Source organism: Pseudopodoces humilis, chromosome 17, assembly GCF_049639895.1.
Source record: "Pseudopodoces humilis isolate 2021_Gansu_Grassland_sample_001 chromosome 17, ASM4963989v1, whole genome shotgun sequence".
NCBI classification, from domain to species: domain Eukaryota; kingdom Metazoa; phylum Chordata; class Aves; order Passeriformes; family Paridae; genus Pseudopodoces; species Pseudopodoces humilis.
The window spans coordinates 6,394,105-6,411,668 of record NC_142216.1 but is presented as its reverse complement, the minus strand read 5'-3'; the positions used below and the strand labels follow the sequence as shown (position 1 = coordinate 6,411,668).

Here is a 17,564-nt window from a genome sequence, read left to right as displayed (position 1 = left end):
GGGGGAGCTCCGCTTTTTGTTTTGTTTAAATAACGATTGTTTTGGAATAAGAGCCAGCGCAAAGAATCCGAGAGCCACGTGTGTTTTATTGAAGGTCACTACACGACGTCAAGCATAAGGCAACAGGCGCCTGTCGGGGAGCGGGGACAGAGGCAGGGACATGCCAATACCTTTCCTATCGCCTACAGCACCTACAGGGAGGGGAGAAAAGAGCTCTCCGAGCTCATCAGAGCGCTCAGAACGCCACAGCCCAATGCACCTTTTGTTTTCAGTGAGAAGTGCACAGGTCACGTTCCCTGCAGCAAACCCCAGCCCCAGGCACAGCTCAAAGCCTGGATCCTGGAAGGTTTCTGTGGTCGTGTTACAAATCAGCAGCTGTTTTGGCTACTGAACAGAAGTTGTGGCCAGAGGTGAAGTGCTTTGTTATCTGGACAGGGAAAGCCGCAGCAGGCATTAGCACTACACATTAACTACAAGTCTCAAACTCATGCTGTATATCTGTGTGTCACCTACACAGAGTTGTAAACGTGATGCCTCGCCGCTTTGAAACCCGCTGCAGGACCAGGGCTGTGAGGTGTGCGCCCCTCCAGCACACCATGGCAGGTTCCTTGCGCTAAGGGAGATGTTCTGGGATGTTCTGGGGTGCTGCACCACACTCCCAGAGAACAGGCAGCCTCATCCTACCCCTCCATGCAGAGGATTCGCAGATCCAGGCTGCCAGAGCCGTGGCACAAGCATCATGACGGCCACGGCTGGCTGGTATTCAAGCCTTTCCCAGCACAGCAGCATGTCAAAGCCCCTCAGAAATGTTTAACAAAGGTCAACATCTGAAGAGGGAATGCTCTGCAGGAAGAGCCATCTCACCTGCCTGCACTAGCCATGCACTTATTGGTAATTCAGTCTCCTGGATACACAGCTCTTAATCAGCCATTTTAGCTTGGACTGCAGCCAAATTACACCCAGCGTAAATGACCTTCTGGTAGTGTGTGTAGTTAACATATAATGAGTTTCCACCTTTACACCTCCCACCCACCCTAACTGGAAAAACAAAGATTATGAACCCAAATCACCGCTGTAGCTTTATAATTACCAGAACTAATCTCAACTCTCCAGGTTTCATACCCTCATTGCTACAACCCCTAGCAACACAACACTTACTGAGCTGAAGTCTGCCAGGGAGCCTCTCTGGAGCATTCCTACCTCACTCAAGAGCTGCAGCAGAACCTGAATTCCCAGCTTACAGCACATCCTGCTGCCACATCCAGCTGAGATGCAGCGGGCTGATGGCGGGCTTGGTTGCCAGTCAGATCCATAAACACTACAGTACACTATGTTTAAAATTTAAAGGCAAACTGATCAACTCCTTTGTGAAAACACATCTGCCACCTTGGCTAAGCAAGCTACATATGCCAGAGGGGTAGGGCTCTACTGCCCAGCCCCCACAGTTGAGGTATCCTATGAGGAAGCAGAAGACCAAAAGAAAAGATCGTGCCACTGGCAGTAACTTGCCAGAATTCAGAAGGCAGGGACACTCCTTAAAATGTTTGTCTGGGAAGGGCATTGCTCTGTGTGAAAGAGAAGTTGTTTATTATTGGGTATGGAACATCAGGTTTGTGGGCTGACATGGAGAAAAAAACAGTATGGGTGCTTTTCTACTTATAAACCCAAATTCAGCCCTAATTATCTCTTGATAAAGCCGAATTCAGTGCAAACCTGGAGGGAGATCTTTTCCTGTGCTCTAACACGTGCTACAAGTTACTCTAGCCTGTGGCAGTCAGGGGAAGAGGAGTGGTGGTTAGTGGGCACTACGACAAGGGGAGAGAGAACAAACCAGCCCAAACCACGGCAGCCTCAGCCCCCTCCTGGCGGCGGGCCTGGCCCGTGGCACACCCACACATCACAAAGGAGCTCTGGCAGAACCTTTCACCAAGTGCTTTCTTAGGGTGCCAGTCCATCCAGCCATCGGGAGCAAGCGCTGGGAGCCGCTACGGGAGCACGGGGCCGAGGCTGAGCTCCACGTGGTGGGTGAGCCAGATCACCTCAGAGGTGTGGTCGCCATCCTCGTTGGGCCGGATGGGAGCAGTGAGGTTTTTGAACTCATGCTTCATCTTGAAACTCACGATCACTTCACCCTCTTCCTTCTGTGGGGTGACCTTGATGAAAACTCCCACCTTATTGGCTTTTCTAAAAGCAATGACACTGCAAGGCAGAACACAAAGGAACATTGGGTCAGCCAAGTTCTCAAAGCATTGTTCCAAGTGGAACAATGCTCCAGAGGAACTCACGCCACACTGAAGACAGACAGGAGAGTGAGTTATTCAAAAAGCCAGGTTTTCAAGGGAGAGAATCCCCACTCACTCAGGGTCATCCTGGAAGTCTTGAGGCTCTGCCAGCTCATCGTATTCTGCTGCAGCATCTTTGCCAGCCAGAATAAGCTCCTTGGGAGGAACTGCCACCTGAAACAAAGCATGGAGAGAAAGAAGCCTTTCAGCACTGATCACCAGCTACACTGCAAGCAGGAGAGGGCTCTCCTCTTCTGAAGTCTGCTTCACTGCAGTTTAACAGAAAACAAATTCATCCTCAGCTCTTCTCTGCTCCAGGAGAGTCTGATTAGCACCCTGCCAGTGAAATGATAAATCTCTTCCTTAGGTTTTGGGTATCAGTGAACAGATACAATTTCAAAATACTTTGTGGGCTGCTGTTTACATTGGTGACAGTCATTTAAGCTCCAAGGAGGGAAAAGCAGCACAGTTGGCAGGGGTTGAAGGACATATGAAAAGTGTGGCCTGGGGAAGGACAAATGGGAGTGGTAAACTCTGGAAGAGGCTTGGGCTTACACAGCAGGAGAGTACAATCAATACCTTGGCAGTGCTGTTGATGTTATCAGGGTCTCCCTCCTCACACTCCAGCAATGTGACATGTGTGACGTTCTCCACAGGATTAGTCAGAGTCAGAAGGACTTGGCTCTCCTGGGGAGATTCAGAAATCACAGTTCAAGAAGCAACTGTGCCAAAATTAATTGTTACTGTAACTATCTCCATCTTCTCAGACTGATCAACACATTCAAAAATTGCATCACATCCTCTCAAGGGATGGACAGTGACCACCCCTCATCCATAAGAAAGGCACCAACGCTATGCAAAACTCTTAATATAAGAAATATGTATTTTGGGAGTCTAGCTGAGATCTCAATTCCGCACCTTTTATTCTTCAGACATTGGCAAGTGCTTGTGATGTCAGATGTCACATTGCATAGCAACCTACTGCTGCAGTGACAAGTACATGCAGTGTTATTCTGGCCACTCCCTTAACCCCTGCACCCTCTGCATGGAATGAATGGAGCCCTCAGGGAACAACCATCACACCGCATCATCTTCCAAAAAGATCTCACATTCACAGCTCCTGGCTATGTCTCAGCCTGAGACATTTCTGGAAAAGCTACTGACCTTCATGTAGCGCAGGTTTGGAATAGACATGATTCTCACTTCAGGGATGTAGTTACTACAAAATAACAGAGCAAATGACTGTGAGGGACTGTGTCGCTGTCTGTAAAGCTATTAGAGCTTTCCTAAAAGGAAAAATAAAGTGTCCTTTTGCTGCATAACCCAAATCCTACAAATCCTGCTACAGTCTGGGGCTGGCACAGCATGCAGTGTTTTTGTCAAACTGCTGAAATCTTTAGTAGATCAGCAAGCAAACCTATTACAGATAAGCTAAATATATTTAAAAAGGTGATTTCACCATCCTAAGGGATGACACAATCCCACAAGACGTCAAAGGAAATTAAAATAGAAGGCATTAACTAAGCATGGACAGGGAGCTGCTGTCCCCAGTCCCTGTTTCATACTTACACAGCAACCAGCTGGATCTTGAATTTGATAGACGTTGGATTAAATTCTGGTTTGCTCAGGTTATGTTCACATTTCTAGAGAGAAAGGTATTTAAGTCAGCACCAAAAAACAGTGTGCAGTCACACAATGAAGAATCAGAGCCACAAGTACTGTGTCACCAGCCATGACATTACAGCCTCCAGCACAGCACATAAAAACTATCTGGGGTGCATGTAGCCATCAATGTGCTCAGCTATTGATAACTCCAAAATGTCATATCCAGCACTACTAGTGCAATCTCAGAAACACAGGACTTGGAACCAGTCTTCAAAACACCTGGACACTTGACTGCAGCACAAGTAACTGTAAGCCCTCTGACCTATGCTCCAGAATCCATTAAAAAATGAAGCAGCTGTAAGTCCTGATCTCCTCATATGCTACTCTTCAAATAAAGAATCAGCTTGACATTACTTATTTCTGAAAAACTATTCTGCATTTGCAAAGCATTCTGTGTCTTAAATACTTACAAGAATATTGCTCTATTACTTTAGGAACTAGATAAATAAACACCCTTGTATGACTGAGAAAACAAATCATAGTAGTAAAGGCCATGCAGAAAGCCAACAGTAGAACTTGGATTTAACTCTTGCCTGTCTTCACTTCCCAGATCTTTGCTTTGCTTCTCTGAAATACTTTCGTCCTACCTTCCTACCACTCTAGTGGCATCTTCAGTATTCTGCACTGCCTCTCCCTCATATTTTGTTTGTTGACTTTTATCTTTAGTAACGGCAATTTTTTTTTTTTTATTTCAACTATACTGGCAGTTTTCTTTGACTCCTTGGCTAGCAGGGCACTAGCTACACCTAGTAGTAAACCACCTTTGTATCTTTATGCATCTTTGACAATGTTGTCCCCCTTTCACAACTGTCACCACACCAGAGATGTGACAGTCTCCCTCACCCCCTTAGTGCTGTTACCACTAACTTGGCTGAGAACTTTCAGCAACCAGAAGCATTTGAGTCATTTCTTTTAAAAGAGAAACACACAGCCCATTTCCCAGCACCCACGTCCTGAGAGCCTGGAAAAGGCACTTCTCTGGATTGAATTCCCTACCCGGCAGCGCAGTGAGCGTTTGATCAGGAGGTGCTTGTGACGTGGGTAGAGCTGGGAAGCGCAGATGGGCTGGAAGTCAGGCTGCAGCAGGCGCTGGCGCAGAGTCGTCACTGGGAGCACAACAGAAAGCAAAACAAAGAAATGTCTCAGGAACTGAAACTCCAGCTGGATTCTACATATGCACCTGACACTGTGTGGAGACCTGCCACACCTCCAAGACACCTAATTTCACCTGCACCCTGTAATTCAGAAGCCACTGGCAACTATCACATTTCTAGAAATAGAAAGGCAAAAGTTGAATATAGGGCTGCCCTGACTGGACACAGTAACACCAGAGCAACATTAGTGCTAGCCCAGCACTGGTGAGAAATAAGGGACCCACATCTTTCTTCAAAGCTGAGCTTGGATGGAAACAAAAGTTTTGTAATAACTAGAACATAGTTCTTTCCCTCACCACAGCAAGTGAGTTTCACAGCTTTGTTACCTTCACAGCTGGGTGCTGCATGACTACAATACACAGATTTTTAGCAAGGAGTTTGAGTAACTCACACTCACATGTAGAATTAGAGAAAATGTAGTTCCCAAAGCAAGAAACTCCCAGCAGCCAAAACCTCCCATGGGTTTCTCTCAAAATGCAGGCTCCTCACTGTTCCAGTGCTGGAGAGGCAAATGTGCCACCTGGCACCTTTCCCTCCCTCACTGTGGGGAACCAGGAACGTTGTCTTCTGCACCAGCATCAAACTCACAATGGCAACAGCTTCATGAGAGAAGGAGACAAGGATGACCTACCCCTTCTGAAAACCTTACATGAATTAATTGATACTGGCTGACTTTGTAGGCCTGCAGAACTACATCATCCATTGCACTTGGGACCACCTCAGCTGGAAGCCCACATCACTCTGTGCCTGCTGGTTTATCCTGTTCGCACGGAATCTTACGGATCAATTTACAGTATTTGTGGATTAAATTAATGAGTCAGCCAAAGAACTGGCAAGTGTACACAGGCTGTTCCAAGCTGATGTCAAACTAATGCGCAATTGTTACTCAACAGCCCACTTTTGATTCCGGCTCCCCAGTAGCTGCTATTTCCTTATTTCCTGCTATTATGTGAACAAGGACATCAGCCTTTTTCTCCATCCAAAAGTTGATGCTTCACACACACAAAAATTAAGGCCAGCAAGAAAATTAAATAACCCTTCAGGCATTCTGTCTCTTGAGCTTTCCATGTACAACATGAAGCTGAGGCTGCATTCAAAGTTACCATGTAAGAAGTCATGTATTTCCCAATATTTCAATCCCAGCATGAAAATGACCAAAAACTTGGATCATGAGGAATGTCACAAGCTTTTAGGCAATGCCCATGTTACAAAATGTAAGGCAAAAAGTCACAGAATACTAAGGTTTTACCTTCTGTCAGATTGATAGGTCTTGTGTAGTAATCCTCAGGAAGAGGCTCCACTTCTTCCACTGCATCAGCTGGCTCGATCTTGATCTCCTTCTGGTCTTCTCCTTCTTTCAGGCTAAAGCAAAATAAGGGGCAACTCAGTCATTAAATAGGGCATGTGTGTTCTGACAGTAACAGCAGTAATTGCATTATAGCACAGAAGGCAGAGAGATCTGAGATTGCACAACAGTAATTGCAACAAGAGTGAGTGGTCACTCGTTCCTCTTGGGAGAAAGCAGAACATCTGGAGCTGCAGCTGAGAGATGCCCGAGGACCTCTGCAGTGCTTGAATGAAGAAATCTTCTCTCACTGCTATCTGCTAATTATCCTTCTAGAGTTGCTTTACTCCTCTCTTGCTTACACCTTCAATCCTCCCTCCAAAGGTAACCCCAACCCTGAGACTCACCAGAGTCCAGCAAGGGCACTGATGGGAGCTCCAGGCCTCTGGCGTTGAAGCCTTGTTCCAAGGCTGTACTTATCCTACAAGGGCAAAAGGAACTGTCACCTTCAGGTCTGCCTCCTGATGGGACAAAAAGTTACCTGCTGCAAACTCATCCTTTGAGCTGCATGACAAGCATGGGGATACAAGCAAAGGAAAGCAAAAAGGAAAAGGTATTCAACGCTTCCTAAGATACATTTTTCTGCTTAAACTGTTAGCAAAGAGAAACAATTCCCACTGCACTGCAGATGGGGAAAGACAGATGTGTGTGGCTACTGCTTATAAAGCTTTTTGCTCCTTCCTCAAATCACCAGCCTGCACTACTGACACATTTACCCTGGATATTCTTTTCAGAGCAACTCCATGTCAAGTAGTGTAGAATGAGAGCTCAGCTGCCAAAAAAAAGTGGGTTATGTGGTTATACATCCATCAGGAAGGCTCTGTAGCACTACTTGAAGCAGCTGAAAGGTTCAAACTCCTACAAGCCTCGTTACTTACAAGTCTGTCTCACCAGAAATAGCTGAGCTCCTCAGCTTTCTACAGCTGAGCTGTACACAGGGTGCTTGGAGGAAGACATCTTCCTTCTGGGCAGGGCTGAAAAACTGAATTCTCATCAAATGAGAAATGTGAGCGTCAGCCTACTCTGGCGATTTTTCAAGGATGAGATGATTAATGTTAGTGGCACTTGCCTTGGCCAAACAGACAGCTGTGTCTCAAGCCAAGCTTGCTGAAGGCCTGCTTTTCAGGTGTACATTACTTACTCAAAGACACTGCCCTGTTTCTAAACTAACATAAAATATGTTTTGTAAAAAATGTTACCCTATGAAGAGTTAGACTTCACCTAACTCTTAAGCACACCCACAGCCTGAGGCAGGGTGTAGGATCTGTTATTCCCCTTCAGTTGGTACCATGAGAGCTTTAACACCAGCAGAAACTGAAAAGACTTACCACTACGTGTATAGTGTGTTGCTGTGGAGAGCCCCCAAAATAGCAGCAGGTAGCAATGGAGACAAAAAATGCAGCCATAAGACACAAGCAAGGGCACAGAGCAAGCACAATTCATAGAAGTAGCAAGCATATGCAGTCACAAGTGAGCATTTACCTGCCAGGTACAATAAACAAGTCATTCAAGCCACAACCAATTTTTAAGGTTAATTTCAGTAGTGATTTCATGCCGAGAAGTGTCAGACAATGCTGATCTATCTGTCACCGAGCTGTGGGATGAACTGTCCTGAGAAAGAGCTGCTGCTGACACTGTGGCTGCAGTTGCACTGTACTTCACTGCTGGAGAACATATTCTTTGACATGGCAAGTGTAAGCCCTTCTGGCAGTGATGGGGAGGACTATCAGAGAGAGTGGCAATGTAATACACGGTAATGAGTGTAAAAGTATTCATCCCTTAAGAAAGCTTCATTCTCTTCATATTGTCCTCAATTAGCCAAAGCTGGGCAGCCCTATTGTGCTACCAACTACCTATTTTCCAGGCTGAGGCTGTTGTGGATGACTTTCCCTGCTCTGAGAGGATGGCACAACCAGCTCACCGAGTAGGCATGGGGAACGTAGTTGCGGCGTCGTGCCAGCTTCTTCCTGTCCCGCTCGATCTTCTCCTTCTGAGCCAGCTGCTGGTAGTACTCCACCAGTTTGTTAATCTGGAGGGAGGAATAGGGAGCACTGTCACCTAAGCTGCAGCATTTGCTTGTGAACTAGCTGGGGTTCCTGCTACTTGTTTCACTCTGTTCCTAGTACCAGCTGTACTGTGCAGGATGTACTTCAAGAAGCCTGTGTACCTTAGCATGTCTTAACCACACTGTGGGTGACAAACTGACCTTCCCTTGGGATTGATGTGAGTTGGAGGTCAGTGTCCAATTCTCACTTGGCAATTCAGCAACTGAGACTTTGTTCACAAATTTGCCATGACTGCATAGAGTAATGTCACGTGGCCAACTCTGAGCAATTTGGATTGGCAGAGCAAACAGCATCTTTAGCATCTTTTCCCCCCTCCCCGAGGCTGGTCACATTTAAAGTGGAGCCCTAACGGGTAACAGGGAAGGGTGTTAAAGGTGCAGTTGTGTTTTCCAGATCCTAGACACATTTTTGATTGGAAAACAGCTTTTTGTCACATACATACGCAGCACATTCACCTTAATAGCACCATTAGATAAGTTGGTTTCAACTGAGCTTCTTCTCAAAAGGAGATTTTATACTGCGATATCCTCAGGGGAGCCTCTAAAAGGCATTCCCTCCATTGAATTCAGTCAAGGTGCAGATTAGGAACTGGAACTGGTATCTGAAGGATTATATAGATGCAGAAAAAGTGATTGAGAGGGCCTGACACTAACAGTTCTTTCTGGCTGATGCATTTCAGCCCAAGCACAGCTTTCCCACTCACTCACCCTCTGTGTGTGAGGATTCTCCGGCTCCTGCCAGCCACCACTTGCTGTACAAGAGAAGAGAAAAAGCCAAGTCCACAGAGGTTTCCAGATGCCACAGAGAAATCACACCAAACATTCAACTATTTTGGTGTTATTTAAAAAATATGATATTCCCATTTTTGCTACACCTACCATTGCAATTGTTTAAGTTCATGTCTGTACAAATATACACCTCTGAAAGCAGTGCACAGGCAGGTTTAGAATGAAGGAGCTCTGACAGCTTTCATATTGTGTTTTTAAACAAATGTTGCCTGAGAGATACTCAGGATAGCACCCAGGAATCACATCAACAGCAGGTACATGGGCTTTTATGTGAGTCTCTCATTACTGGCTGCTGCTGTCTCTGTATCCTCGGCTCCATTTTTAGTCACATCAACACTGGAAGTCAGAAGATCTACTTTCCTACTCAACCCCATTTTTGGAGCCTGACAGGTACTTTCTATACATCTCACATACCAAAAAAACAGATGAAAGATTTGTTCTAGTGCTCTTGTGAAGAGAAAAGCCAAATTCAAACACTGACTAGCAACCCAGGAATAAGTCTAAATCAACAAAAGTGATGGAAAATAAATTACATGTTTATGCTGTCAGACTGAGCAGCTTCAAAGACAGTGAAAGCACACAAACAAGATCTCAGCTGTGGGGAGAGTGCACTGACTAAATCAGTTTGACAGTTTTCTCACTACTCAGGTAACACAGGCATAAAAGTAGGTCACATATTCCACCAACTCAGCTCAGCTCTTCAGAGGAGTCTTCAACAACAGTTTTCCTGTGAATTTCCAACTACAACTCCAGTCCCAGACAGATATCAAGTCTGTAGTACAGTGGGGAGCTAATTGGATTATCTGTTACCTTCAAAACACGAACTGGGCTCGTGCTGTAACTCAGTTTTCTGTCTTTTAACTGTCCCTTACCGACAGACTTGTCTGCCATGCCCACGTCCCGGGAAGTCCAGCGGCAGAAGCCACAGGCCAGGTAATAGGCTTTCTTCATGGTGGTCTTGGCCGGGTCGTCGGGCAGCGGGGCAGGGATGCTCGTGGCCCGTGTGGAAAGGGTGTGCATGCAGCAGGGGCAGTCAAAGCAGTTGGCACACCTGCAGACAACAAGGCAGGGCTCTCAGAAGGGTCCCAGGCTGAGAGAAATGCTCCCAACAGCCACATCAGATCATTAACTCCTAGGCAAGAGCACTAGGGATAAAGGGCAGCAGAGTCATCACAGGAACATGGGGGATTCAGAGCCAGCATAAGAGCAGCAACAGTGAGAAACATAATGTGATACTAAAAAACCTCTGTATTATGAGCCCAGATCATTAAAAAAATGATACAACACATGATACATCATGGAAAGACACATATTCCCCAAAACAGACTCAAACATAACAAGCAGCCATGTAATTTTTTGAAGAGTTTCACACAGACTTGGGAAGGGACTGTTTTAAATAGGGAGCCTTGACCAAAAAAAAAATACCAAAGCAACTTCACCTGTTCTTTTTCAGCTTGGCTTCAGCTGAAGGCATGTTTTCCAGGCAGCTGGGGCAGTAGTGAGAGTCCACCTGAAGAAGACACAGTCACATCACACACATTACCTGGCACACTTTTGTCCAAAAAGTCCCAAACTGCCACATGATCCAACAAGAATTCATGTCTTGCAACAGCAGGGTGAAGCCAGGGAAGGCTCGAGACGTTTTTTGGTATGCAAAACTTTAGCCCATCTCAGACAGATTTTGATCTTTAATAACACAAATTGTAAGGTTTCTTATGTCAGAAGGGATTAAACTGCTCCACCTTGCAAATGGGAAAAGATCAGCTGGGTGTTGACCTTTAGCAGTTACCAGAATCTCAATATTCAGCTTGAACAACAGTTTTAATATTTTCTTTTCTACTTAAGACCTAAATTTATTCTGTCCCCGCAGTTACACTGGTCAGATACATGAATATTTCAGAAGATGCTTTGTATCTCTCTGCTGTCACAGTGAATATTGTCAATTAAAACAAGAGCAGGAAGACTGGAGGCCCCTTCTTGAAGAGGAATTCAAACTAATTATTAAGCATGGCCACACACACTGACTACACTGCTCACACCACAGTGAATTCATGACCAATACAGCCAGATCACAAATCCACTCTTCAGAGGCCTCAACATTTCCTTAAAGATGTCTCTTCTGAGATCTGGGCTGCACAGTCATTCCTTCAAGGCTTTCCAATCTATCAAAATTTCTAAATTCAACCAGGCTTACACAAAACCAGGCTCAGCGATTTTAATACGACAATTTATGAAGCCAACCCCCTCCCCACAGCAAAAATGATAGCGTATAATGAGGAGGGGTTAGTGTCTGGGGGGGGTGGTCCTTGCCCCTCCACGGCTGGGCCCGATGGGGATGGGGGTGGAGGGTCTTGACCCAACGGTGGGGTCCCGCCGAGGGGTGAGGGGTCCCCGCGGCCGAGGTCGGACCCCATCGAGGTTTGGGGGGGGGTCCCCGCTCTCCCAGCCGGGGCTGTTTAGGGGGGCACATCCCCTATGAGGGGAACACGCCCCCGTGCGCTCGCCCAGCCAATCACAGCCCGAGTTCTGCCGACGGACAGGTGCGCACAGCCAATCCAAGGCGCAGCACCGCCCCATCCGTCACTCGGGACCAATCCCCGCGCTTCGTGCAGCGCTGCGCCCACCCGCCAGATGCGGCAACAACCAATAGCAATGCAAAAAGAGAGTGAGTGGCGGGAGAGCGACCCAATCGCTGTGCACAGAGAGAGCACCGTCCCACCCTGTCCCGCCCGGTCCCGCCCGGTGTGCGGGTGCGGCGCGGCCCGTTCGCCGTTACCTCGTGCGAGACGCACTCGAGCGAGCGGAGCTCGCTGCAGTAGCGGCAGAAGTACAGCTGCGGCAGCGGCGCCCGCAGCTCCTTCTCGCCGCGCACCAGGTACAGCACCCGCTCCGACTGCAGCAGCGACGCCATCTTGGGAGCGGGCGGGCTCCGCCGCGCCGCGCCGACTGACGTCACCGCGCCGCCGTCTGATGTCACCACGCCGGCCTGACCACGTGATCCCGCGGGGCATGCAAGGGGGCCTGGTCGGCGCTTCAGTCCCACCCAGGGCCCCCCAGTGTCCCCCAGGGCCACGGGCAGGGACACTCAACTTGCATCCTGGAGCTGCCGGGCCCGTCCAGCCTGGTCTTGGACACCGCCAGGGGTGCGGCAGCCACAGCTGATCTGTGCCAGCGCCTCACCACCCTTGCAGAGAAGGATTTCTTCCCAATGTCCCATCTATCCCTGTCCTCTGGCAGTGGGAAGCAGTTCCATCTTGTCCTGTCACTCTGAGCACTTGTCTGAAGTCCCTCTCCAGCTCTCTTAGAGGCACTTTAGGCACTGGAAGGGGTTCTGAGGTCTCCTGGAGCCATGCTTTCTCCAGGTGAACATTCCCAGTTTTCCCAGCCCGGCTCCAGGGCAGAGGGGCTCTGCCCTCGAAACAGCTCCATGCCTTCCTCTGGAGTCACCCCAGCAGCTCCATGTCCTCCTTGTGCTGGGAACCCCGAGCTGGACACAGCTCCAGGTGGGTCTCACCAGAGCAGAGCAGAAGGGATGATCTTTTCACACCCCAAAGGTGGTTCCTCTTCCGTCCCATGTCCACTTAGATAGGATCTTTACAAGAACGAACGTTCCCGTGCTGTGGGATCAGCAGGGAAGCATGAGATCTGTGGATGCTCTGCTGTGTGCCTGGAGGGCAGAGCTCACATCAGCAAGCCACCCCCGTTTGCTGCTGGATACTCCAAACAAGCACCAGTGCCAGCCTGGCCTGTGGCATGAATCCGCCATCCTCATCCCAGTATCCATCCCCACAAAGTGCCTGGAGTCAGTCCGTGCCCTCTGCCCGCCGCTTGCAGCTCCACAGGAAACCCCTGTCCGTGAGGATCTGCTGCTGCTCACGATAAAAACCCCGCATGCTTTTTATCCGCCTGCAGCAGCTGGAGTGGAGCACTGCTGGGAAGGCAGGGAGGAGGCTGCCCATGCACTGCTCCCAGCAGAGCTGCGTGTCCAGGCCGTGCCTGGAGGCCAGGGGCATCTTGAGAGCATGTGGTAGGGCTTTCCACCACCTGAAATCCAACAGGTTTCCCTGGGAAAAGGCAGGAGTGAGAGGTGCAGTGTGTGGCTCCCACGGTGACTGACTCTGAGCTTATGTCACAGAAGGAAAGTCGGAGCATCCCATCTTGCTTTTGCCATTCAGCATTGCCAGTGGAGTGGAATATTCCACTGGGCAGCAGAAACACGGTTCCCAGCCAGCAGGCTGAGGTCTGTCCCCTCCCTGGCGATGCTCTCTGTGAAAAACGAGGTTCACATATTTTTTTTAAAGAATTTAAAAGTTTAATAAAAAGACAATTAGGAGGTAAAAATAAAGTATACAGATATGGCCAGGTGTCTCTGCATTCAGCCAAGAGAGCACACCTTACTAACAAAGGATTGTCCCTTAAAAACAGAACCCTACTACATATCCATAAATTCTTATACATATTCATACATTCTTCTTGGGATTTTTGGTGTTCTTCTGTTTAGTTTTCTCTTGCCCCCTTTCCAATAGATCAATCTTCTTGGTGCCATCGAGTTTTACATTCCCTGATAACAGAAATGCAGTAAATTCCTCCCCCAGAACTCTGGTCAGGCGGTCTTCATCTGGATAAGATAGTTTACGAACGCAGGGGGTCTCTAGCTATCTTTTTCAGTCTTTGAGTTATACAAACAAAAGTAGTTTTTGTTTTAATACTATACCATAGCTTAACATATATGTATTATAACACTATTTCTAAGTTTCATCAATAGCAGAAATAAAGGAAACTATATTAATACAGCTAAATTTTCTAATCTTATACATATAACACTCATTATAATATTTGCGAAAAGCCAAAAATATGATATGCATTTATAACACCTCTGCCCGTGTCTCTGTAAAGCCCCCTGCCCGAATCCCTGGGGAGCGCGGGCACCTCGCTGCGGGCGGCTATGGAGGCTCTGGGTGGTCTTGCCCTGGCCTCGGGGGCAAGTGGGTGCCTGTGAGCCCTGAACTGAGCACAGGCAGGAGGGGGATGGAGTAGGGAAGACCCTTTGTTAAGGACTAAGAAGTGAAATGTCCCCACGGTTCTTCCCTGAGACCTTCGGGTTCAGCTCCGCGGGCTCTCCCCCAGTGGAGGTTCTGGGGTGGGATGAGATGGGCTGTATTCTTATTTTATTCTGCTGTAGAAAAAACCTCTTGCCGTACCTTGCCTTTCATTTCCTTCCTTCCTCCCCCTTCCTTCTATCCCCTTCCCCTTCTTCTCCCCCCCTGTCGTCCCCCGCGGGCCGGGCCGGGCCGGGCGGGGCCAGGCGGAGTCTTCCTTTCCCGGCGGGATCTGCTGCTGCTGGAGCTTCTCGCAGCAGCTGGAGCAGGAGCCGGGTTCCGAGTGGGTGCCGCAGCCTGGCAGCGCCGCGGGTAAGGGGATGCGGGCAGGTAGGACGGGAAGGGCACGGGCAGGGCACAGAGGGCACGGGCAGGGCACAGAGGGCACGGGCAGGGCACAGGCAGCTGCCGCCTCTCCCCCAGGGCATCGTGTCCCCCACCCCCGAGGTGCCGGGGCAGGACGGGGGCACAGCCGCGGTCCCCGTGGAGAGGGGTCCCCGCTCCCCGGCCCCTCCGTCCCCTTCAGCTGATGGATAACTCCATGACTCAGCACGAGGTGCGGGTGGGGGACACACACAAGGCTCCCCAGAAACGAGGGGGCTCCTGGCTGACCTGACCCCACCGCTTCCCCACGTGAAATACACCGCTGAGTGACCAGCCGGACACACGGTTGTGGCTTTCCTTTATCAACTCCTGTAACAAACAGTAGAAATTAATAGAGAAGTTTTTCCCCTGGGCTTTTATCCAGTGCCTTCGAAGCATGCTATAAATCTTGGGGGTAATTGAAGGAGCTTTTAGCAGAGGCTCTCCAGAGCCCAAGGTGAAAGCTGGACCTGGCCACAGGGGTGTCCCTGGAGAGAGCAGCAGGGGATTGGAGGGGACTCTGGCTATGGGAGGGATGGAGGGGGCTGTCCCACCACCTCTCTGCCTTTTCCTGGAAGGATGGACCTCCCTCACCTCACGAGTCCTACCGACCTCCCCAAGCACATCCTGGATATCTGGGTCATCGTCTTGATCATCCTGGCCACCATCCTCATCATGACAGCGCTCGTGCTGTGCCCAGCCACTGCCGTCATCATTTACCGAGTACGAACGCACCCCACGCGCAACGGCATCGTGTGAGGCACGGGCAGTGGGGGACGCTGGGCTGGGGACTGCATGGGACCCTGTGCCAGGGACCTTGACAGGGCATCCTGAGAGCTGGAGCCTGAGCAGGAGCTGGCGTGGGCCAGCACCTGAACCTGCTCCTGTACCTGGCTCTCACTGGGTACCCCCTGCTCATTTTGCCCACCGAGCTCACGGGGACTGTGGGGGAAATGACAACACGGGCAGCATGGGGAGAGGTGTGACTTTGCAGACGTGTCCAGCTGGAAATATCTCACTCCTGTGACGGAGGCAGGCTGATCTTGCTTTCACTGTCTGCTCCCAGGCAAGCAGTAAGGAGTGGAAATGCCTGACAAAGTTATTTCTTCTTTGGAGTCCCAGCTGTCAAGGTGGTTGGGGAAAAAAGAGTCAAGATGGATGTGGCTTCTGGCTGTGCATTTAGCACTTGGCTAAAAGCATCGATGACAGAGCTTGTGCTGGCTGCGCAGCAGACGTGCAGCTGGCACTGGCTTCTCTATCCATTATCTGCTGAAATGGCAGGAAAATCCTGCAGGGCTCTTGGTTCCTCTGGGTCTTGTGGGGCAGAGGAGTGTGTGGTTCCTGCCAGTCTGCACACTGGCTGCACTCCCCACTTCCGATAGTGAGAGCTCCCACTGTTTGCCCAGCACACCAGCCCTGCTGGGGAGTCTGTGCACGCCTCACCTGGGCAGGTAAAGCGGGAGGAGCGGGTTTGTGCCCAGCCACTGGCAAGGGATCATGTAAGCTCTTGTACTGCCCTTTGTTATGAAATAAATGGACTTTATCCTTCATGTGAATGTGTCATGCAGCTCTGTCCATACTATGGGTGGTGTCTGGCTCTGCAGGATCTGGAATACTTCGCAGCCTCTCCAGAAACCCTCCCTGCTCTGACCTCCTGCACTGCCTTGCCTCAGGGTCCCTGCGGTTCTGTCTGGCTGTGGAGCCCAGCAGGAAACTCACTGCCAGCCCAGCCCCACGCTCCAGGAGGGCAAACCTCAGTCTGGACACAGTGGGTGGGAAGGATCCCTCAGGACTTTCTGACAGTGGTTGTGGCTGTTTTCCTCCCACTCGGGTGACTGGCACCACTTCCCTCACACCAGCCTCGTGCCGGGTCACTGTGTCAGGAGCCCTGGGGCTGAAACTGCATCTTGGTGACTCACAGCAAGAAAGGTCACAAAACTGACAGAATGAATCAGGCAAGGATGTGGGGAAACACTACAGTGATGCTGGTGGGAATTGTTTAAATCCTATTTTCTGTGCTGAAAAGAGCAACCGGCCCTGCAGTGTTGTAAACCCTGTGTGGCTTGATCCACAACAGCCAGATGTGGGTTTGCATTGGGTGGTGGGACCAGAGGGGCAGGATGTTCCCAGGGAAGCAGAACCTTGGGCAAACACCTCCCACCTTGGGGAGGGAGGCTAGCAGAGGGATGCAGACCCTGGGGAGCAACTGGAGCCACTGGCTGTGGTTGTGCTGGGAGGGAGCAGACACTTATTCCTTGCCCAGCCAAAAAACATATTTCTGTTTTGAGCTATCAACTCTTCCCCTTTCGAGTTACAGAGTTTGAGGCAAATAACCAGAGTTATTTTGCTGTTTTTCTTCCTCACTCCCTCCCTTGCTGGCACGGTGCACTGCAGCTGGAGGACATTACAGATGTGCAGGGTGGGAGCAGGCCTGGCTTTGCTTTCCCCCATGCTCCACCCCAGCATTGCTTCCCTGGGGGCACTGTGGGGATAGCCAGCAGCACCAGGAAGAAGAGCTGAGCAGCTTTGCTATGAGAGGAATAGAGGAGAAGCCACAAACATGGGAGTGGTTTGGGAAGGAAGCCTGGTTTGGAGCAAAACATGAAGGAAAGCATGGAACACCTCCCCCCCTGTCCATGCAACCACACATGATGGCTGTTCCCACCTCTGCATTCCCCTTGTCAAGAGCAGCAGAGGGAAGTCAGAGATTTCCTTTCTTGGTATGAATTTTCTGGGAAGTTTCAAACCCGTGGCAAACATTTCCAGGAAAGTGCTTGGAAAGACAGGTTTCCTCATAACAAC

At 49.5% G+C, this 17,564-nt stretch overlaps 2 protein-coding genes across 3 annotated transcripts; one reads left to right on the top strand and one right to left on the bottom strand.

Annotated features, from left to right (window-relative positions):
* Window positions 1-66: 66 nt before the first annotated feature.
* On the bottom strand, window positions 67-12,253 carry DCTN4 (dynactin subunit 4). 2 transcript variants are annotated; one of them, XM_088063679.1, is made up of 14 exons: window positions 12,077-12,253; window positions 10,740-10,810; window positions 10,173-10,351; window positions 9,220-9,263; window positions 8,368-8,475; window positions 7,775-7,795; window positions 6,794-6,867; window positions 6,351-6,463; window positions 4,944-5,053; window positions 3,852-3,925; window positions 3,447-3,501; window positions 2,862-2,969; window positions 2,359-2,456; window positions 67-2,199 (listed from the first exon to the last, which is right to left on the bottom strand). In XM_088063679.1, exons 1-14 carry the CDS (start codon window positions 12,209-12,211, stop codon window positions 1,986-1,988), a joined length of 1,404 nt encoding a protein of 467 aa, XP_087919805.1. In that variant the 5' UTR covers window positions 12,212-12,253; the 3' UTR covers window positions 67-1,985. The 2 variants fall into 2 exon arrangements, with proteins under 2 accessions (XP_087919805.1, XP_005523639.1); XM_005523582.3 differs by lacking the exon at window positions 7,775-7,795.
* Window positions 12,254-14,562: 2,309 nt separating this feature from the next.
* Window positions 14,563-16,312, top strand: SMIM3 (small integral membrane protein 3). The gene is made up of 2 exons (XM_014253055.2): window positions 14,563-14,711; window positions 15,341-16,312. The coding sequence occupies exon 2, from the start codon at window positions 15,342-15,344 to the stop codon at window positions 15,519-15,521; it is 180 nt and encodes a 59-aa protein (XP_014108530.1). The 5' UTR covers window positions 14,563-14,711; window position 15,341; the 3' UTR covers window positions 15,522-16,312.
* Window positions 16,313-17,564: the final 1,252 nt, after the last annotated feature.

Coding starts and splice junctions, on each gene's coding strand:
- DCTN4 (XM_088063679.1), bottom strand. CDS start 12,211: ATGGCGTCGCTGCTGCAGTCGGAGCGGGTGCTGTACCTGGTGCGCGGC. Junction 2,970..3,446: donor CAAACCTGCGCTACATGAAG/GTCAGTAGCTTT, acceptor GAATCTCCCCAG/GAGAGCCAAGTCCTTCTGAC. Junction 2,200..2,358: donor GACTTCCAGGATGACCCTGA/GTGAGTGGGGAT, acceptor TCTGCCTTGCAG/TGTCATTGCTTTTAGAAAAG.
- SMIM3 (XM_014253055.2), top strand. CDS start 15,342: ATGGACCTCCCTCACCTCACGAGTCCTACCGACCTCCCCAAGCACATC.